Consider the following 22500-nt stretch of genomic DNA (forward strand, 5'->3'; position numbering starts at 1 on the left):
CACACACACACACACACACACACACACACACACACACACACACACACACACACACACACACACACACTTAAATTCTGCTGTGTGGTGCCAGGCTGAGACATATGGTGGGCTGGACAGGTGTGTTGGCAAGTGCAGGCAATCGGAGAAAGTGTTTACGTACCCAAACTGCTGACTGACGCACAGAGAGCAGCAGACCGCATTGGAATGGCCCAGATTGGAGGGAGGGAGGGAGGGAGGGAGGGAGGGAGGGAGACAGAATTTGAAATTGAATTTGAGAGAGAGAGAGAGAGAGAGAGAGAGAGAGAGAGACAGAGAGAGAGAGACAGAGAGAGAGAGACAGACAGAGAGACAGAGAATTGAATTTTCAAAAACCCTTTATTACATTCTTGCCACAAAGTATTTACATGATCACTTTGTCACAATGTACAGTCACATTAAAGATAAAATAAATAAATAAATAAAATCAAGGAGCAAGTCAAGTTTTCTCCAAGAAATGTGCAAACTGCAATTAAGCCATCAGCAACCATACACAACACACTATCATAACACCAAATTTCTTCAGAAGATTCAAGATTCATCATGGCTTTGTAGAAATGAAAATCAATTAACATCGAGACCTCACAAGGATTGAGAAGACCATTACTAGGTCATCACTAGAAGTTTGCTCAATTTTGTTTCTCGACTAACATAGATTGCCATTTTGCTTGACCTAAGAGAAAGTTTATCAGCTGACATTTGAAACGATGTTTCCGCACATATTTAAAACCCAAAATAAAAGTCTCCATTGAAAATGTTTCATTAAAGTGATTAAAGAGTGACTGTAGAACCACGAATAAAGGTGTTAGCCTTACACACTGCATGAAAGCATGAAACACAGTCTCTCTCACAAAACAAAATGGGCACTCTTGACCCACAACAGGATTCAACACTGAAACAAAGGCATTGACTGCAATTGCTCCATGCAGAATCCTCCATTGTAAATCTCCACATTTTTTGGCTAAGGGTGACTTGTATAGTGCTCTCCACTGGGGTCGGACATCATCCCCCATTTGTAAAACAGTACACCAAGGTGTTTCCACCCTCTTGTCCAAAGACTTTTTGTTAAAAGACTTCACACACAGTTTATATAAACACTTGCCAGTAGCTGGCTTCTGACCCAAAAGAGACAATTGATCAAAATGCAAGTAAGAACCAGTACAACCTGTCAAATTTGGCGACAATGAAAGATTGGGCAAAGGATCATTACAGTCTGAACTGCACAGCCCTCTGAAGTTGTCTGCCAACAACTGCAATTGTTCTCTTGTTAGGGATGCCCGCCATTTCTCAAGTAGCTGAGCTACTATTCGAATAGATCTCATCCCCAGTTGACTGGCAACTTGTTCAGCGTTAACAAGATCTGGTCCTGCTAACTTGAGTAAACCCTCCATAGTAATGACTCCAGACCTAAGAAGGCTATGTGTGATTGTGGGAAGAGACTTTTCAAGAGACATATCTAAAACAGAACCATAGATTAGGGGCTCCTTTAAAAGCCAATACAAAGACTCTGTGCTTCCTGTGCGTTGCACTGTTAAAAGGGACCAAACTTTAAACAAATTACGATAAAACACAGGGAGTTTGTTGATATTCAATCTTTTTGGATCCATCCAAAACAAAGTTCTGTCCAGCCCCAGTCCATCAAAAGTCTGTAAAATGGCACACGCCACATATTTCCAGCTGGAATCCAGAGGCCCCATGAGAAGACGCTGGACCTAACTGCAACCGAAAAGGCAGCTGTCCTACTTTGTAGGTGCACAAGTCCATGTCCACCTTCCTCTTTAGGTAGGTATAAGATGCTCTGTGGAACCCAGTGAAGTTTATCCCAGAAGAAATCCACTAGGATTGACTGGATTCTTGACAGCAACTGTGCTGGAGGGTCCACACAAGATAACTGATGCCAAAGGGCGGATGCCACCAAATTATTGATAATAAGGACCGCCCTTGTAGAATATCTTATTTAAAAGGAATTTCCATTTATCAACATGCCCTTTACCTTTTCAACAGCCCCATCAAAGTTCTTTTGAATAAACGTTTCATCCCCTAAAAAAACACCAAGATATTTAAAACCACTCTTGGCCCAATGTAAGCCAGCTGGAAGACTTGGCTCATTTAACCATGTCCCGACCAGTAGTGTTCATTTTGTCACCTATTTTTAATTTAGTCTTAGTCTTAGTCTTGTGACGAAATGTCCTTTTTAGTCTTTGTCATATTTAGTCATTCAAATATAATTTTTGTTAGTCAAGTTTTAGTCGACTAAAAGTCTCGTCATTTTAGTCTAGTTTTAGTCAAAAGAAAACTAAAGGTATCTTAGTCTTAGTCAGTTTTAGTCAACACATTTTAGTCTTTTTTTTATAACTAATTATTTCTGATTACCATTTGAGTCAAATAGTGTTTCACACATCTCAATTTTCCAACAATATTGTGTGTCCACAGGGCTACTCGTCTGTTATAATTACTCATTCTGATTTATACAGTTATAGCTCGGCTGGGATTTGACCATAGACAGTAAAAGATTTGACTGGACCACTGTCATATTTGAGACCAGTGTTTCTCAAAGTGTTGTCCGTGGATCACTGGTGGTCCATAAGCTATCCCAAGTAGTCCCGGCGAGCAGGCGTGGTAAAATATAATATAGATGAGTTGTTTGCAATATTGAACCAACTTGTATGTAAAAACGGTTCTGCAACACTGTCTATGTAAGATATGCCAGTTTAAATCATACAGTATGAATCCACACAATAAGCAAAGTGGTTCAGTGAGTAGGCCTATTGTGTAGACTAATTATAGGCTACTGTTGAAGTAGGTCTAATCTTTTTTTTTTTTTTAGCTAGGGTTAGTTTAGTGGTCCTGAAACTGAAAAAAGTTTGAGAAACACTGTAGGCCAAAGTATTAATGTTTTACTCCGCCTTGCTAGATGGCGATATGCTTCAAAACACAACACATTCCCCAATCAGACTCTCCATCTTAGCCATAGCTAACCTGCTAGCTGAACTTTCTATATTAGCTTACTTGCTAGCAAACTTTGCATCATCAGTCTAACTAGTTAAATAATTGACATTACATGATAAACATTTTCGTATGGACATTCTGGGGGATGTTAATTTGTATGAGAGAACCTTCAACTTCTGGGTATGTAGCATTGTGGCATAAAGCTTATAGTTAGCTTGCTAACTCTTGCAGAAATCTCCAGTGTTCTTGTTCCATGTAGTTTCGTGTTGCAGCCACAGGGTTGCAGCAACAGCAATAGACTAGCCTACAGGAAAGCTGTTGCGTATGAACTCATTCGGAATATTTTGAAAACATAACAGCTAGATGTTCTGTCTTCTCATTTTGTAGACGAAAATGAAGAGAGATTTTATCTTAGTTTTTATTTCATGCAAAACATTTTAGTCTCGTCTTTTTTTCGTCAACAATAATGCATCTTAAGATAGTCTTAGTCAGTGTTTCAGGACAATACTGCCGTCTCGTCATCGTCTCGTCTTAGTCATGAAAAAAAAGGTTGTTGACGAACATATTTCCTCTCGTCTCGTCTGACGAAATTAACACTACCGACCAGCATAGCTAAACTTTTGGACCAGTTTACTCTTGCTGAGGAAACAACATTTAAAATCATCAAAAATCTCTAACATAGTGTTTATGTCTCTTTGACCATTCACAAGTACTGCAACATCGTCTGCATAAGCTGACAGTTTAAAAACACTTTCACACGCTGGAATTCTCACCCCCACCAGCTCTTTCCTCAACTTCACCAATAGGGGTTCAATTGCCAGGGTGTACAACATACCAGATAAGGCACAACCTTGTCTGACCCCCCTGTGGACTTTAAAAGGAGCACACAAGTCACCATTAACCTTTAAAATACTCTCAATGTCACAATACAGAACTCTAATCATATCAATAAACTCAGGGCAAAAACCAAAGACTGCCAGAGCACTCCACAAATAATTGTGCTCTACATGATCAAAAGCTTTTTCTTGGTCAATGGATACTAAGCCGAATTCCAGGTTAAACAGCTTACCTACATCAAATATATCCCTGATCAATGAAATGTTGTTTTGAATCAGCCTACCTGGCACACAGTAGGTCTGGTCAGGATGGACAACCTGCTCCACAACTTCACTCAATCTATTAGCCAACGCTTTAGAGAGCAATTTATATTTGACACAGGTCTCCATGATTTTATGTCATTCAAATCCCCTTTTTTGGGGAGCAAAAGTGAGTATTGCCCTCCGGCAGCTCAGTGGCAACCGCCTCCTGGCAAGACTGTCGCTGAGAACAGTCAGCACATCCTCACCCACTTCTGACCAAAAGGACTTATAAAAGTCCACCGGTAGACCATCCAACCCCGGTGCCTTTCCACACTCCATACTCTGGAGGGCTCTCTGCAGCTCCTCTAGGGTCAAAACCCTTCCAAGGACTGCATTCGCCTCTTCGGCCACCTGGGGTAGGTTCTCAAAGAAGGACTGGTCATCCACCTGAATATCCGAGCTCTCACTCTTATATAGGTCTTCGTAAAAACTGACTGCTCTCTGACGTATTTCAGCCAGATTGGACAACAGAACTCCATCCTCAGAAAGCAGTGAGTGAATGAACCTCCTCTGTCCATTCTTTTTTTCCAAATTAAAAAAGAATTTAGAAGGAGCGTCGATCAATTCCACACTCTGAAAGCGGGACCTGACCAGAGCTCCCTGTGCCTTTATGCCTAGCAGGTCAGCCAATGATTTCTGCTTCGCTTTAACGTTTGCTGTGTAAGTCTGGTTGCCAGTTTGTTCAGCTAAATGCTGGAGTTCAATTATTTCCTTTTCAAGTTTCACCATTGAACGAGTTATGTCCCTTGTGACACTGAAAGTATAATCCTGACACAGTTGTCTTATTTGTGACTTACAAAAGTCCCACCACTGTTGCAACGAGCTAAAAGATGGCTTTGTGTTCTTAAAATCCTGCCAAAAACAGTCTAAATACCTCTCTAAAATGGCCATCCGATGACAAGTTATTATTAAAATGCCAATAAGCACTTTTAGACTTTACAGAACTCAAAGATAGAGAACAAAAACCAAACTGTGGTCTGAAAACCAACTGGGATGATCGTGACATTTCCTAAACAAACTCAGCTGATGCTTAAAACCATAAAACCTGTCCAGTCTAGCCAATGACAAAAGGTTATTGTAGGAGTGAACCCATGTGTATTGCTTCTGAGTACTGTGAAAGTTCCTCCAGACATCAACAAGCTCATTTGCATTCATCAGTTCTATGAGTCTTCTGCGTGAGGGCATGTGTGGCTCTACATGATTCCTATCCATTGCATTTTCAGTACAATTAAAATCACTTCCCAGGAGTAAAAAATCCTCAGATTCACAATTGCGTAGAGCATCATTTAGCATATTCAAGAAAAGCATTCTATCAATTGGTGTAGTGGGTGCATAAACACACAAAAAAACAAAGAAATTGTTTTCAAATTGGGCTCTGACTTTTAGGAGTCTACCCTTGACTAATTCCTCAGTCTGGTAGGAAATGGGAGTAAAGGTCCGAGAAAACAGAATGGCAACACCACCACTATTGGAAGTGTTGTGACTTAAAATAGACAGGCCATCAAACTCACTTGCCCAGTCAGCAGCAATTGAGGCGTCAGAGTGAGTTTCTTGAGCAAGAAGCACATCAAATCTATTCTTCTTAATCGTTTCAAACAACAAGGCTCTCTTGCTTCTTTCCCTGGCCCCATTTAAATTTAAAGAAGCAATTCTGATTTCCCCCATGATAAAAAGAAAAAAATATAAGAGTTGTGTACACGCCATCATCATAAAACATGTGAAAAATAGACCAACATCAGACATCGCTATTTAACAAAACGTTAATCTTGGTCATTATCTTTTTGAGACGGAAGCACTCTGGATTTGTAAAGCAGCCCTCACCCAAAAAAGATTTAGTTTTCGTGGTGAACTGCTCCACATCAGGGAAGTAGTCTTCAATCCGAACATTTCTCATATGTTTTGTTTTTCTCAAGAAGGATTTTATGTCTTCCACACTATAATCGCAACTAGCAAACCCACTATGACGTAAGCTACAGGTAACGCTACAGTCAGAGAAATCACTTTCGTATTTGTTATCTGTGCCGCTAAGATCTGTTAAATTATCGCTCTTTTTAGTCCTTTTAGATCTCTTTCTTTTGGGGGGCATTTTAAAAACATTTTCCTCCATCTCCATGAGGGATTCATCTAGAGACGCAAGCACTTGGTCATAATTGACAGCAGAAGCACTGCTCTGGCGAAGTTCTGTGTGGACTGACTCTCAGATTCTCGTTGCTGCGTCATCTGTGGGAGAACTTTGTTCTCGCCTACTGGCTTATCAATCGGGGTTAACCCCTTAACCTCTTCCCCCAAAAGGGAAGCATGATCTGCCCCTACTGACTTCGGCTGAGGCAGACGGCGCCCACTGGATACAGCGGGTGCTGCAACCGCAGCAGTAGGCGCTTCCATTTCGCAGACTGCTCATCTACCACAATTTCATTAGGCATAGGCCTACTGGTGTTTTCATGATGTATTTGCACATCACTCAATTCCCCCTTTGCCTTAGGACACGATTCGAACAAGGTGCCCTGATTGCCCACAACCAAAGCACTTCATGACACTTGTTGAAGCATAGATAACATAACTGAAGTTATCCACCTTCACGTTTAGAGTTAGGTCCAAATCATCTTTGTTATCTTTTAGAATCATAAATACGGATCGCCTTGAACGACACTCACGCGGTTTCAGAAGTGGGGATTTGCTTCCAATTGGAATCTTTTTAATTGCGGAAACCAATTTACCATACCGTGATAGAATTTCAGCCAAAACCTCATCTTTAATAAATGGGGGAACATTTGACAAGGTCACTTTCTTTGATGGAGTGGAGAGAGGAAGGACGGCAGTAAAAATGCCGTCAACCACTAAACCCCTTTCAACCAGCTCATTAGCCAATTCAACCGTGCCCAAAAACAGCACAATCGCATTGTTCATGCGGGCCGCTGACAATATTGTCATGCCCTACAACTTCTCCTGCTGCTAAACTACAAACCTCTACACTGACATTCGATGCTATTTTAACAGCATGACGCCGCGTAAGTTTTTCAAAACTCTCCATACCTGGGGCGGCCGCAACCAAACACGGGAAGCAGACGTCCAGGTAAAACAAGTAACAACACCAACAACAAAACCCCAAACAGACCCAACCCTTAACACTATAAAGAAGAAAAGAAAAAAGATAATAATAAGGAGATAGAAAAGATAGCAAAAAGATAGAAAAACACTGTTCCTGGCACAGCGGCCAACAGTCACACTCACTCAAACGCTCTGCTCCACCCACTCACTCCGACATGCGCAAAGAGAGAGAGAGAGAGAGAGCGAGAGCGAGAGAGACATAGAGAGAGAGACAGAGAGAGAAAATGAAAGAGCGAGACAGAGAAAAGGAAAGAATGAGGGTGAGACAGAGAGCGAGTGAATGAGACAGAAATAAAATGATAGAGGAAAAGGAGGAGAGGGTGAGACCGACTGAAGGAGGGCAAAACCCATGCAGATGGGAATAAACAGGGGGGCAAAACTAGGAGAGGTGAAATTTGGAGCAGAGGAATCAAAGGAGTTGTGTGTTTGAGATGCAAATTACTTTTCTGTCAACACTATTGTACGCATCATTACCCTTCATACACACGCATGCATACACACACACACACACACACGCTGCTGCTAGAATGCTTTACAAATCAGCCCAGAAGTGGCCTGTTATGTCTATTTTTAAAAATGAAAGCACTTTACAATGCAAATGCAGCTTCTTTGGTGAAAATGTGCAGCGTATGCACTTGCACACACACACACACACACACACACACACACACACACAGTAGCCGTAGGCCCTCTGTTGAGGAAGTGTTCTCTTGCATTGGAAGCTGAGTATGAGCAAGTGTTTGGTTGGACATTGGCATCTGCTGGTCCCAGATCTGTGCCACTTGTGCCAGCAGGATGTTCCACTACAGATTAAACATCTGGCTGTGTTTTAACACACTTGTGTCAGCGTGCTTGTTTGACACTGTGTGTGTGTGTGTGTGGGAGGAGCCTGTGTTTTAGTGGCCAGTTGTTTTTGAATGGTTACTTATTCATCTGAGGTGTGTGTGTGTGTGTGTGTGTGTGTGTGTGTGTGTGTGTGTGTGTGTGTGTGTGTGTGTGTTCCTGTTCCTGTGCAGGCACCTTAAGTATTGTTTTTGTGTTTGGTAAAGGTGGAAGTGGTGTGTGTATGTGTTTGAGTCAGTGTTTTTGCATGCATATCTTATCACTCTGTGAGTGTAGGCTGTGTGTGTTAATGTGCATAGTGTGTGTGTGAGGCCCAGGGTTGGGTGGGATTAGCTGTTGCTCTGCTTGGCAGACGTGTGTGTGTGTGTGTGTGGGGGGTCATGGTCCTGTTCCCTGGTGGTCAGTGGTTCTTCAGCCCCACATCACATCACTGTAAAACTGGCCAGCTGTTCCTCCTTTACACAACCTCAGCAGAGTTACAGAGCTGCCCCTGGGTGATCTCCCTGTCAGAGCGTGTGTGTGTGTGTGTGTGTGTGTGTGTGTGTGTGTGTGTGTGTGTGTTTCTCCCTTTTTTACACCACTTCAGCAGGGTTTCAGCAGCGCTGCCCTTGTGTGTTTGTGCGTTCCCTTCTTTATAAAACCTTAGCAGTATTTCAGCGCTGTGTGTGTGTGTCCATCAATGTATTTGAGCCTTTGAGGCCCCCTGTGTGTGTGTGTGTGTGTGTGTGTGTGTGTGTGTGTGTGTGTGTGCCCATCAATGTATTTGAGCCTTTGAGGCCCCCCTGTGTGTGTGTGTGTGTGTGTGTGTATTGTTGATGGAGTCAGAGAACTCTGGGCACCTCCAGGGATACTGTTGGAAACAAATGAACAAATGATTATTTTCATTTCTGTTCTCCCTCTCCTCTCTCTTTTCTCCAACTGACTTTTTTTCTCTCTTCTCTCTCCTCTCTCCTCTCTCTCTCCTCTCTTCTCTCTTCTCCTCCCTCTCTCCTCTCCTCCCTCTCTCCTCTCTCCTCTCCTCCCTCTCTCTTCCCTCTCTTCTCTCTTCTCCTCCCTCTCTCCTCTCCTCCCTCTCTTCTCTCTCCTCTCCTCCCTCTCTCCTCCCTCTCTCCTCTCCTCCCTCTCTTCTCTCTCCTCTCCTCCCTCTCCTCCTCTCTCCTCCCTCTCTCCTCTCCTCCCTCTCTCCTCCCTCTCCTCCCTCTCTCCTCTCCTCCTGCAGGCTGTCCTTATCACAGGTGAGAGCCTCAGTGGAGCAGCAGGAGCAGCAGGTGTAGCGGGCGGAGCAGCAGGTGTAGCGGGCGGTGCAGTGGTGGCGTCGGCGGAGTCGTGCGAGATGGAGGAGGCGGTGGCGGCCGGCGGCTACGTGGAGTTGGACGTGCCCGAGTTCAGCAGCGGCGTGCTGAGTCAGCTCAACGAGCTGCGGCTGCAGGGCAAGCTCTGCGACATCATCGTGCACGTGCAGGGCCAGCCCTTCCGCGCCCACAAGGCCGTGCTGGCCGCCAGCTCGCCCTATTTCCGCGACCACTCGGCGCTGGGCACCATGAGCGGCCTGTCCATCTCCGTCATCAAGAACCCGGAGGTGTTCGAGCAGCTGCTGGCCTTCTGCTACACGGGCCGCATGGCCCTGCGCCTGCGCGACATCGTCAGCTTCCTGACCGCCGCCAGCTTCCTGCAGATGCAGGCGGTCATCGACAAGTGCACGCAGATCCTCGAGGGCCTCCACTCCAAGATCCACCTGCCGCCCGGCGCCATCGCCATGGCGGCGAGGGCCAGCTGGGCGGGCGGCGTTGATCGCGCCACCACCGCTGGGCGGCCACCGGGCGGGAGACCTCCCGCCCGCCCGGGCCGAGGGCCGTCCGCTTCGTCCAGGAGGGCTGGGTCGGAACGGCGTGAAGGATGGCGGGCTGTTCCTCAACCCCACGCAGATCTCCCCGCCGTACTACCCGCGCTCCCGGCTCCCGGCCGGACACGCGGCGCGTAGCCACCTCGTCCACCAGGGGGCGGCGGGCTTGGCGCAGGAGGAGGCCCAGTCGGACCGCGGCAGCAGCGACGGCGCCGCCTCGGAGCAGGACGCGTCCATGGAGGGCGAGACGGAGCAGGTGGAGCTGATCGGCCGCGACGGCCAGGTGACGGACGTGCACGTGAAGCTGGAGAAGGCGGAGCGGCCGAGCCAGTCGGACAGCTCGTCCACCACGGGCGACGACGGCTACCACACGGAGCTGGTGGACGGCGAGCAGGTGCTGGCGGTCAGCGTGGGCTCGTACGGGCCTGTGTTGGCGGCGCCCCCCGGTGGCTACTCGTACGCGGCGGCCGCCGCCGGTCTGGCCTCCCCCTGCTTCCTCAGCCTGGGGTCCAGCCCCTCTCCCTCTCGCTTCGCTGCTTTCGAGGGGCCGGCTTCGAGGGCAGCTGATCCAGCCTGCGCCCTGCCCCCCTCCCGCCCGGCGTGCTGAACCAGCTGCGGCGGGGCGACCGAGGGCTGGCGGCGGCTCGGGGGCAGTTCGAAGGCGCAGCGGAGGCACAGCCTCCGTGGCGGCGGGCAGCAGTGGTACCCGTACAACGAGCGTCTGATCTGCATCTACTGCGGCAAGTCCTTCAACCAGAAGGGCAGCCTGGACCGCCACATGCGGCTGCACATGGGCATCACGCCGTTCGTGTGCAAGTTCTGCGGCAAGAAGTACACGCGCAAGGATCAGCTGGAGTACCACATCCGCGGCCACACCGACAACAAGCCCTTCCACTGCCAGCTGTGCGGCAAGTGCTTCCCCTTCCAGGGCACCCTCAACCAGCACCTGCGCAAGAAGCACATGGGCGCCGCCACGCCCGACGGGACCGCCAACCACGGCCACTCCCCCGAGCCCCTGGACGGAGGAGGAGGGAGGCTCCCAGGCGAGGAGCAGCAACAAGGGCGCCCGGCGAAGGGGGCTCCGGGCGGAGTGCCGCCCGCCCGCCCTCGGGGAGGCGTCTGGTGGCGAGGAGCCATGGTGCCCGGCAACAACAGGCGGCAGGCGCCCGCGCCCGAGCTAACGTGGCAACCAGGCCTTTGACTTCAGGGCGAGCAAAAGCTGGCGAAGAAGGAGGAGGAAGAGGAGGGAAGCAGAATCTGAAAGGGCGGCGCTGCAAGCAAGCAGTTGCTCCTCCTCTCCTGAGGAAGCATGAAGAGTCGCTCTTTTGTTTTGTTTTGTTTTGTTACAAGATCAGCTTGCGGGCCGAAAGTGAACCTCCCTTTCAGCATCTTTATGTGTGTTCATCTTTGTCAAACAACAGAATTTTAGAGATTTCCTTTTTTTTGTCCCAAAAGTAGATTTGTGTTGAAAGGGATGGAAAAGTCTGACAGGGGAGGCCAGATAATCACAACCTCCTCTGAAATCAACTTGTTTATATATATATATATATATATATATATATATATATATATATATATATATATATATATATATATATATATATATAAAAATATAAATCTATCTCTCTCTCTATATATATATATATATATATCTATATCTATATTTCCATTTAAAGTGCATATTTACAGAGTAATATAGGCATGTTGCAATAAGGAATAATGTGAAAGCTCGATAAGATGTTCGCCACGACACATGTCCACCTGGCTTTGCACAGTCGAGCCGCGGAAGGTCGCTCGTTCTCCACCAACAACAGATTTTTTTTTTTTCAGCCAGTGTAAAGCTTTGAGCGACGCGTCCATTCATTCAATACCTCATGACACAACATACCATACTCATAACAGTATTTACAATTCAAAACAAGACTCGGAACTCCCACCTGAGTTCTACCTCATCACCAACCGACACCGTAACTCAACAGGACTTTGGGGCTTGTCGTCTCAGCACAGCCCCTACAAATGCATATCTGCGTACGGGAAACCGTTTGGTTTAGCTATTTTAGAGTCTGTCTTGTTTCACATTGCCAAACAGTGGGCAAGAGCCTCCTCTCTTTTGAAGCCTTTATATCCTTTGGTGAAGTAGCCTGGTCGCTGGCCAGGTGTCCAGTGTGGGATTGTGACCATGCCAGGAGGGCCGGGACACATGACAAAGTAGCCAGAGAAGGTAAACAATCAACCGAGAGACCTCTACTCTGAGCGTGTCCGTAAGGCCGTGACAGACGTTTTTAATGTTTATACTTTCAAAAAACAAACATGTCCAGTTGGTAGCAAGAACCAAGTTCCTCATTATGAACAAATAATCAATGCACAAACAACTCCGTTTATCTGCCTCAGTTTCTCACTCAACTCAGAAATAACTCCACACACACACACACACACACACACACACACACACACACACTTTCCTGGTTTTAGTGGTGGTGTTGCCTCAGTTTTGTCATGATTTATAAAGTATGTTTTCTCTGCTATATCAGCATTTACTACACTTCAGCTTACTCTTCCAGCTCAGAAGAAACTCTTCATTCTCTCACTCTGGGCTTCTAATCAGCCGCATTTTCATGATGTTAAGAAAGAGGGAAATATATTCTCTTCCATGTTTTTTTTTCTTTTCTTTTTTTTACGGCTTTCTATTGGACTTACTGGTGTAGTTTCTGTGGAGTGTCGGTTGGGTCCAGTTGGGGTGTCGGGTCGAACCGGACCAGGCCGCTGCCTCCAGAGAGGTTCTGACCCACACACTAATGGTGCACTTGTCAAGCTGGACCTCTGGGTAAGCGCTGAATGTGGATTCAGACTATGGTGCTAAAGATGATAGGAGATGATGATTAGGTGTGTGTGTGTGTGTGTCTGTTCGTTCGTTCATTATCGTCACGTTAAGATCAAATCCCTTTTTCTGATCCTGTATGTGGAAGTTAAGGTCAGTCTGCAGAAGGGTGGCACATGGGGTTGGGCGCAGCAACCAACGTTCAGCTCCCTCAGATCCTCATGGTCCAGTCCCAGAGGTGGAACCCAAGTCCGCCTTATGCGTCAGCGCCGGCAGGGGGCAGGGCAGGGGCAACTGGCCCAAAACACGTCCGGTCTGAGGGGCAGATATGCTGTTGTTTGGCTTCATTAGAGGATAAATATTCTGTGTGTGTGTATGTGTGTATGTGTGTGTGTGAGTGTGTGTGTGTGTGAGCGAGAGAAGACTTTGCCCTGCGTCCACCTAAGAGAAGGATTAAGGCAGTAATAATCGAAATTAAAAACTCTTCTCTAATTTCCTGTGAGGCAGCTGGGGGCTGTTTGGAGAAGTAAGCGTGTGCAGATGTGCGTGGTTCTGCGCTGGTCTCGTTTACAGAGCAGCTGTCCAGGCTCTGGTGCAAGTTCCTCCGTGTTCTGCTCCAGAGGGTTCTGGCTGCGCTTAGTTCAGAGACGCCCAAGGTCACAGTTGAAGGTCACAGGTCGCACCCCAGACCACCACACTCAGGTGACGCGCGTCTCCCATGGCAACAGAGCCGCCATCACCTGCTCATTCCCTTGACCATCTCTCTCTGACCATCTCCCTCCTTGTGAGCCCACTCCAAGGCTCATCTAAGTGTGGCCATAGAACAATGAGCCCGTACTGAGTTTGTTTTACAGTAATGTATTATCTCAATGTGGTGCGTTCACACACTCACACACACACATACACACTCGCTGTAACACACTCAGTTTGTAATACAGTAATGTATTATCTCAATGTGGTGCGTTCACACACACACACTCGTTCTTACACACTCAGTTTGTTTTACAGTAATGTATTATCTCAATGTGGTGCGTTCACACACACACACACACACACTCAGCATCAGATCTGTGTCCATGCTGCAGATTCATTCACCTATTCATGTATTCATTAACTCATTCATGCATTAATTCAGAGCATATCTGTAAGTGAGCCTTCATGACCTCATGTGCTTATGTGGTCCGTCATGATATCAATCTCATCTCCAGATGATGGAGTCACTTAGTCGTTCATCCATCCATTCATTCATTCATTCATTCATTCATTCATTCTGTTTACAGCTGGTGTCATAACTCTCAGCTGGGGGTTTGGTTTTCAATTATATATTTTTTAAAACAAATTTAAAATGGGGGGAGGTGCCTTTTTACGTCAGTGTGGTTTGGTGGGAGGGTCATGGGAGGGTCATTTTGATATCACTTCTCATTTACCTTATTTTGTTTCACTTGATCGTGTTTTCATATCCACTGTCTCATCCAAGTTCATGTCCTGAGTCCAGTCAGTCACTGTCCGAAGAATGCATCATCGGAGGTCTAGACCCACCAGAGGCTGTGGCCCTGAGGGGTGTGTGTGTGTGTGTGTGTCTATGTCTAGTGTAACTGGGTTTTTAGAGGGAGTTTAGAATAAATCTGAACCTTGCAGAGGAGATGGCCTTTTCTGAAATTCAATCCCATGTGCTAAAATGACGCCAAGCAGATTGTTGAGCCAAACTTTAGCTTTTGCTTTCTATTTTATGTTTTATGTTATTTTTTTTGCTAACCATGGCCAAAATGTTCCTTTTCTAGCCTAGCTTGTGGCTGAATGCAAATTTATAGGGAACTAGCTACCTAGCTCGAGGTGGTTTCTGAAGCACACTTGCACATTGCCCTTGAGAAATTATGCCAGTCTGTTTTGACTGTTAATTCTGCTTCCCAGTGGCGTTTGAATAAGTCGCCTGTGCGCTGGAATAGACCTCTGAAGTTTACCTACCAAAGCTGCCATCTTTGCCCATACAAGGAGATCTGGGTGTTAATTGAATCTAACTACCTATGGCAAGTTGCATTGCAAAAATCTAAGTTTGCCATCTTACTGTACCGAAGATCACAGCACCTACTCGACAGTAGAGGACAAAGGTGTGTTGAGCGAAAGGTCTGCATTTTAGACCTCTTCGTCCCCGCAAAATTTCATTGTTATTTTCCCATAGGAAAAATCGCAATACATCCGATCTCAAATACGGCAGCTTTTTTGTAGGCGAACTTCAGAGGTCTACGGTTCGGCGGAGAGAACAGATGGAGGATCGATGGTAACCAAAGAGTGAGTTAGTGAGGCCCCGCGCAGGCGTGCGTTTCCCAAAAGCATAGTTGCTAACTAAGTTGGCAACTTTGTTGGTCGCAATGCAATTTCCCATTGCCAACCAATTAAGTTGCTAACAGGTTAGCAACTATGCTTTTGGGAAACGCACCCCAGGCTGTGTTGCGCAAGTGATTAGCGAGTCGGCCCGACCTGGTACAGGAAGTCGTTGCACGCGGGTTGGGGTCAGGGCTGGATCGGACCGCTGGGCCAGAGTAGAGTGGAGTCAGGGAGGTGGTGGCCCTCAGGCTGCAGTGGAATATGGCTGTGTTAGGACTGTAGTGAGACGCTGTGTGGAGCTCCCCTTGTGAAACCAGACAGTGCTGATCGGACTGCCTCTGTGTGTGTGTGTGTGTGAGAGAGTGCGTACGTTCGTGCATGTGTGTAGGATGGCAGGGGTGAGGGTGGTGGCTCTGTGTGAGTGCGTGCGTGCGTGTGTGTGTGTGTAGGATGGCAGGGGTGAGGGTGGTGGCTCTGTGTGAGTGAGTGCGTGCGTGTGTGATTGCGTGCGTGCGTGTGTGAGTGAGTGCGTGTGTGTGTGTAGGATGGCAGGGGTGAGGGTGGTGGCTCTGTGTGAGTGCGTGTGTGATTGCGTGCGTGCATGCGTGTGTGAGTGCGTGCGTGTGTGTGTGTGTAGGATGGCAGGGGTGAGGGTAGTGGCTCTGTGTGAGTGCGTATCTCTCTCCGACTGTGGTCTCCAGTAATGACCAGAGAGGGAGAGAAGAGACGTTAACCTGCGGTTAGACAGAGGGGGTCTGGAGGAAGTGACATCGGTGAGGGGACTGCCAGAGCGTAAGAGGAGGAAATGGCGTTAATGATGAAGATGATGAGGAGGAGGATGACTATAAAGATGTATGAAAATTCAAGAGGTTACTATTGCAATGAGATTATAGTTGGTAATATTGGTCTGTCTTGTCCGTTAAGATTTCAATGAACATAGACCCAGAGATTTCCTTTTTCAATCAGGCACATACATCTTTCTTTTAGAATTGATTCATGTCCTTTAATCATGTGTGGAAAATGCTAAAACGTAAAGTGAGAGCTTTAGCTGTGAGAGTGAGAGAGTATGTCTCTGTCTGGCTTCGGTCAGAGATATGAACTAGAAGGTGTGTCCGTCCACTGAAAACACCTCAGCGTCTCTTAGAGAGAAAAAAAAAAAACTTCTAGAGGACAATCAAACCTTTCCTTACACGGTCTTTCTTAATGTCTGAGGACTGACCTATCAGAGCTTTCGGCCTCTTTTTGGACTCTTAGTGTTGGGTTGTGTGAGGGAGGGTGAGGGGCGGGCTTGGAACACCCTGCATGCGGAACCCGGTTCTCCCTGTAGCCAATGCATGTTCCCCGCACCAGAACTCTAGGATCTTATAGGATTCCACCCAAATCTGATCTTTTCTTTTTCTTGCGCTTTTGTGGAACTTAAACAAGGGTGTTTGGGGTGTTTGGCGGTTAATACTTTTGGGTCTCATCTGGCACTTAAGATGAACTTGTTATTATTTGTTTTGTTTTTTTGTTTTTTTTCTTCTCGAGGGCTCTGTTGTCATGCCTCCCGCGCCCTCTTAAAGGGACTCAAATCTAACCGCCTCAAATAGCAGACGTTAGGATTCTTCTCTACGGATGGTGCTTTAGTCTGGTCAGGTTTATTTATTGATTTTATATGCTACAGAGTATACATGAGCTCATATGTTATAGGGGGTGGGAGGGGGGAAGTATACACATGTAAATGATTTTAATGCGCTTTATAAAACAAAACAAAAATACTAATGCCACCGTGATATTCCTACAAACCAACCAACCAACTGACCATGACACTCTTGTTTGCAAGTCGCTCTTTGTCTTCGGATCTCCTCACAGAAACCCAGGTGACTCTTGTAGGCCATGGAAATACTCAAAGAGAAGTGTTTACAGGGAAGGCTGTGGGACTACTTTTTGAATTTGCAGCTGGTCCTTTAGACTTTTTAAACTGACTAACTTCAGGTAGTTTATGAACACTGATTTAGACGACTATAAAGTGAAAACACAAGAGAAATCTTGGAAGTCTTCCTTAGCTTCTCCGCTACCATCCTCTGTCTCCACTGTGTAATATGCAACAGCAATAATGTTTTTAAGAACAGCGCAATGGTCTTTTGTCAGCCTTTCTGTGTGAGTGAGTGTCTCGTCTCAAACAAGAATGGAATCAGGTTGTCAGGGAGATGGTCAACTCTACTCGAAGGAGGAGAGGATTCTAATATCAATCTTTCGTTTGTTTCTTTGTTTATGTTTTTGTTTTGATGTACGCTTTTGTGAATTGTTTTGACAGGTCGAGTGATTTTATGCTCATCAGGGGCGACCTCTGTCCAAGTGGTGTTTTTTCCTCATAACACACTTCCACAAGTAACACACACACACACACTTGTGACCTGCAGGAGGAGGAGGAAATGTGAGCACAAGTGTGTGTGTGTGTGTGTGAGTGAGAGTCCATCCTTGTGTCTGAGCGAGGCCACTGGCGGATGTCACACCTTCATCTGTGTCAAATATGAAGGGGATTGTGGGAAAGGTTGGCTGCCCGGATGGTTACTCCCAAAGTGCTCCTCTGAGACCAGTCTGAAACCGGAAACTTATGATGTGATGTGGGCAACCAGAGAGCACTTAGTACAGCCCCATCTACAGGCAGAAGAGGGGAACAGCACTTAGACAAAAGACCAGTGAAGGGTACAGTTAGCCTAGAAATCCAGATGCACCCAATAAAATTTGCTGCCAGGGCTAGTCTAGCAACTCTCCATTGGCTTGTGAGCTCGAAAAATTAAACTTCTATCAGGCCAATCAAATCGTGTATAGAGTCGTTAGGCGGGCTTAACATAATGATTGATGGCAGAGTTGCAACGGTTTGGCTTGAATTCCCTGCTACTTGAAAACAAATAAGATAATGTTGCTGTTGGCGAACAGTGTGACACAAGTTAAGCTTTTATTAAGTTGGCAAAAGTTTGAACTAGCCAACTAGCTCCGCTGGTGGGAAACGCATGGGACTCATAGCCTGTCCTATTGCGTGCAGAGAGAATTTGAAAGACAACCGATTATCCTGCCCCTCGGACTGAGCACTGCGAACGGTGAGTGCCCAGACCCTACATTTTAATGTGGGTCTGGCTCGTCAGGCTAACAAACAGTGGATGGAAGGGAACATTGTTAGGTCTCGTGACGGCTAGCGACGCAGCGGAGCAGCGATGAGAAGTCGTCAGAGTTACAGCAACTGTGCTAAGATAAGAGAGGCGTAGTGACACTAGGAGAGCAGCAGAACCATGAGCACCTTGACCTCACCTGTGTGCAGGTAGACCAGCTGGACCTTCACGGTCACACAGAGGGGAAGGACCGTGTCTGTGTAGGAGTTCAACACCGTGTGTGTGTGTGTGAGTGTGTGAATTGTGAAAGCTTGTCAGTTCAGACTGGTCTCAGGACCTGCTGGGTCTTCACTGATTATGTTACAGATGCAAAAAAAGGAAATCAAGACAGGATGTAGTAACTCAGGGTTAATAGTTTTATTCAGAAAAAGAAAAAAAATACAAAAAAAAAAAGAATCAGATTAGCCATTTCAGACATGCTGCAGGTCCTTACTGTCTTTGTCTGAAACCAGACTGATGTGCACTTTCTCTTCAGGTGGGGGCTCTAGATCCCCCGAGCACTTCTCTCCAAAACCATCTGCCTCAGGGGTCTCCCAGAGGCTCACTCAAGACGTTCCGTTGCACACACACACTCGCGCGCACACACACACACTTGTGTGGTGTGTGTGTGTGTGTGTTTGTAACTGAACACACACAACTCCCACTGCAGGTCTTTAGGGATTCCCCCTCTGAGCAGCCATGCCTCGCCCACACCCTTACACCCAGAGAGCAGCAGGCTCTGGCTCAGGCTCCGATCTGATCCGCGCCGCATGCGTCCCAGAGCCAGCTGCCGTCTGGGCAGTCCACTACACACACAACCTCACAAACCCAACTGTGAACCTCAAACCTCTACTGTTTTATAAGACTATGAAGTATATGAAGCTAGCTGGAGCTGATGCTGTAACTATTAACTTGCCATTTATGACTTTATTTTATAGCATGAAAAAGTATAAGATATATTTATTCAAATGATATATTTTACTCATAATCATTCTGTGCTGCTTTTTATTTTTGTTTTTAAGCTTGTAAATTGCTTTTTTATGATACAAAGAAATGTCAATAGAAAAAAAATGCGTTTGTAAAATAAATATGCTGATTTGTCAAATTCTTTGTGGATCGGTTTTTTGTGTTTAAAAAAATAGCCTATACTGTGTTAGCCTACTTGTAGATGTGTACATAAATCTAATGATGTAAGATTAACATGCTATTGCACTAGCACGCCAGCAGAGGGTGATGCAGATATTTGTTTGATACCCTCAAATTCTCTAGCCAGCCTGTCAGGTGGGTGTGTGTTCAATACATACAGAAATCAGCATTGTAACCACAAATAAAACAATCCACCCTTTGATTTGGTCTTCGCTAACGAACCAAGGCCATTACTCTTGCTAGCACACTCGACTCAGCATTAGTCATAGTAGTAGTATTTTATAATCACTGTTTATATATGTCAAAAATAATATGTAGCCTAGAGAAGATAATAGTTTATAATGTTACTGTGTATTTCTTGAAGAAACAAAAGGTAAATGCACCATGCTGAATCACATAGTTGGAGTCAATCAATTGTTTTACAACAAACACTAGCCCTGTTGCACCTTCATTGTATAGAAATGAAACTGTTTAAGAGCTAAGGCCATAAGGTTTTCTCTCTTTCCTATAGCACGTTTCTGATTGCAATAAAAACATTTTCATGCTTGAATGGGCCAATCTGATCCTTTGTATGGGCTTCAAATGCTTTGCCTCAGGTAAGGACAACATGTTTTAGCAATAATAGATAATAGACCAGTTTTAAATTCTTACACTGAGTTAGAGGAATTGATTACGACTAGGACGTTTCGGCAGGTGTCGATGGGCTATTTGGAAGAAGGCACCAGTCACAGAGGGCTATTCTTTCAGCGCTTGTAGCATAACCGAGTGGGCTAATTGTTACACAGATATTTGGCAACATGTGATCCATGTTAAAAAGCGACAGTTTCATTTTCCAATGTCATCAGGAGGAGCCACCTCCATCCGATTGCGATCTCCCCGTCAGATTTCTGCTGTACCAGCACGAGGGGAAAAGCACCTGCGCGCGACTGCACTGACCCATTTACTCACTGGTCACTTTCTGTGTGGGTAGGATTAGCTGGCAGTGCTAGCGGAGATGCTATTTGCCAACGCACCTGTCCGTCAAACCACATACACCTACCTGGCACTTCCTTGTGTTGGTACCCAGATCCTTGGCACTGGCCCCTTCTCTCCTACTGTCGGCGGTGGCGGTAGAGTACCCGTATAACACCAATCCACCATTTCCATATTCCCCCGAGTCTTCATGGAAATGTGCGTTGCAAGGAAACGCGATGCGCATGGGAGGGAATAACATCACGCTGGATTGATATCCGTACGTGGCTCACGCAAGGTGCATGTCAGCGAGGGAGACAGTGCACTTGTCAAGCCGGATTTTTAATATATTTTGTGGCAGAACATCGCGGATTATTTTACAGAGTTAAATTCTGCGGATAGCCTAAAATCTAGGAATTTACACGGCCTCCTAAACTACTGTCTCATAAAGCGTGAGTATAATTTTCACTCCTCTGCGACTGAAATGTGTTGCCCTTGTAATTGTAAATAGCCTACTGTGCCGTGCCGCAAGAAACACGGCGGCTGTGATTGAGTTTGCGTCACGGGGAGTTTCATAGGATAAGGTGAACGTTTAGGCTAGGTGGTGTAGTTGCGCTCTGACTTCTGCCTCAGGACCGTGGCACATAATTCATCTCAGCAAATGCAGCTAGTGGAAAACATGAGGATACTTTGATAGCGTTTATGATGATGTGACAGGCATGTCATTTGTTTAGGCCGCTTCCGGTGTCATGCGTTAGTCAAAAGATGACAGCAGCATGTTATCAGTAGCGGATGGAGTGTCTGCAGCAGTCAGTCGGGTAGCCTATCTTACGCCAGCAGCAGATGCCTCAACACGGCATCCACTCCAGCGCACGGAGGGTGGGCTGGATGCTAATATGAGATGTCAGTTCATAGCCTAGCCTACCACACTACATCATCACATTCTGATGGTTTAATAAACCCAAGCCAACAGCGATATAATTATTGCCCTCAGTATTTGGCCTAGTAATTATAGTGTCAAAAGAAATTATTGTCTTATTTTAAACAGCTGAGGTTCTTTCTTTTAAACAGGCCTGTGGTTATTTATCTTGTCTAGGCTGTGGAGCCATCTAGGCCAATACATTTATATTTGATGAACGTGCAATGTCAGTTGAGCCTAATGTGTGAGTGAGCTAATCTGGAGAAACAATGATTACAAGTGATAAACATTTTTATGCCGTTTCCCAACCCCATAGCCTCATAGTTTGGTTGGCCTCCCATGTCCCTAACTAGCTCAGGCTCACTCACGCTAAGCTCCACGGAGGACTTGGTACTTTCACTTTGCTGCTGTAGACTGTAAGGCTATCTGCGCAGGGAGATCACGGACTTAAAGTTATTTACCGCTCTCTCTCTCTCTCTATCTCTCTCTCTCTGTGTGCGTGTGTGTGTGTGTGCGCGCGTGTGTCTGTAAACACACTCTCCAGTGTGATAGAATCACCCTGTGAGGGTGGTGCATGCATGCGCAGCTCACGGCACAGTATCAGGGATTCACTGGGGAAGATAAAGGTGCGTAGATGGGCTTTCGAATGAGGCTCAACTTTGGGCCGAACTCACTGACTGACCCACCCAGTGGCAAAATTATTGCCCAATAAATAATAATAATGCGGAAAAAAATGATTTGGAAACTAGAATGCTTTATTTTGGAAATTAGAAAGGTTTTTTTTTTTGGAATATTTACATGAGACCACTGGTGAAATAAGTAGGCTGTGTTAAATGATTATATGGCTTTAAAGAGAGCTTCTTTTGTATTCATTGTGAGGTGTCCCAAGTTGTTTCCCAGTCCGAGATGCTGGCGAGATGCTGGTGGACTACTTCCTTCAGTGTGTTGAGCGCACTACGGAGCCTGAGGCCTTTAAAAATGCATGCAGAGCTTACTGTAATCTGAATTATTAAATGTTGGGCATGTTGCTGCGATGGCGAGGAGGGGTTGCAGAAACTGAGTCATTGTCATTGTTTCAGGTGTCTCAGTCGTGCGCCTGTCTGACACCCACCTACTGTACCATCATTCACACACTGTTTTACATATGGATGGATGTATAGCTGTGTGTGTGTGTGTGTGTGTGTGTGTGTGTGTTAGTCACTGCTCTCTCACAGAATAGTCTAGCTCAGATGCACTGCTATCTCTCACAGAATAGTCTAGCTTAAATGCACTGCTCTCTCTCACAGAATAGT

General features: G+C 46.0%; 2 protein-coding genes across 2 annotated transcripts in view; both read left to right on the forward strand.

Annotated features, from left to right (window-relative positions):
* Positions 1-11119, forward strand: part of zbtb34 (zinc finger and BTB domain containing 34) — a 37924-nt gene extending 26805 nt beyond the window's left edge. The window contains 2 exon segments of the mRNA XM_048244557.1: positions 9295-9847; positions 9945-11119. Of these exon segments, the coding sequence (XP_048100514.1) occupies positions 9295-9847; positions 9945-11119 (1728 nt within the window).
* A 9301-nt stretch (positions 11120-20420) lies between these two features.
* Positions 20421-22500, forward strand: part of ralgps1 (Ral GEF with PH domain and SH3 binding motif 1) — a 185478-nt gene continuing 183398 nt past the window's right edge. Inside the window, exon 1 of the mRNA XM_048244558.1 lies at positions 20421-20741. The gene's annotated coding sequence lies outside the window, so the exon portion shown is untranslated. The remainder of the gene's footprint in view (positions 20742-22500) is intronic.

Source organism: Alosa alosa, chromosome 5 (genome assembly GCF_017589495.1).
Source record: "Alosa alosa isolate M-15738 ecotype Scorff River chromosome 5, AALO_Geno_1.1, whole genome shotgun sequence".
Lineage (NCBI taxonomy): Eukaryota > Metazoa > Chordata > Actinopteri > Clupeiformes > Clupeidae > Alosa > Alosa alosa.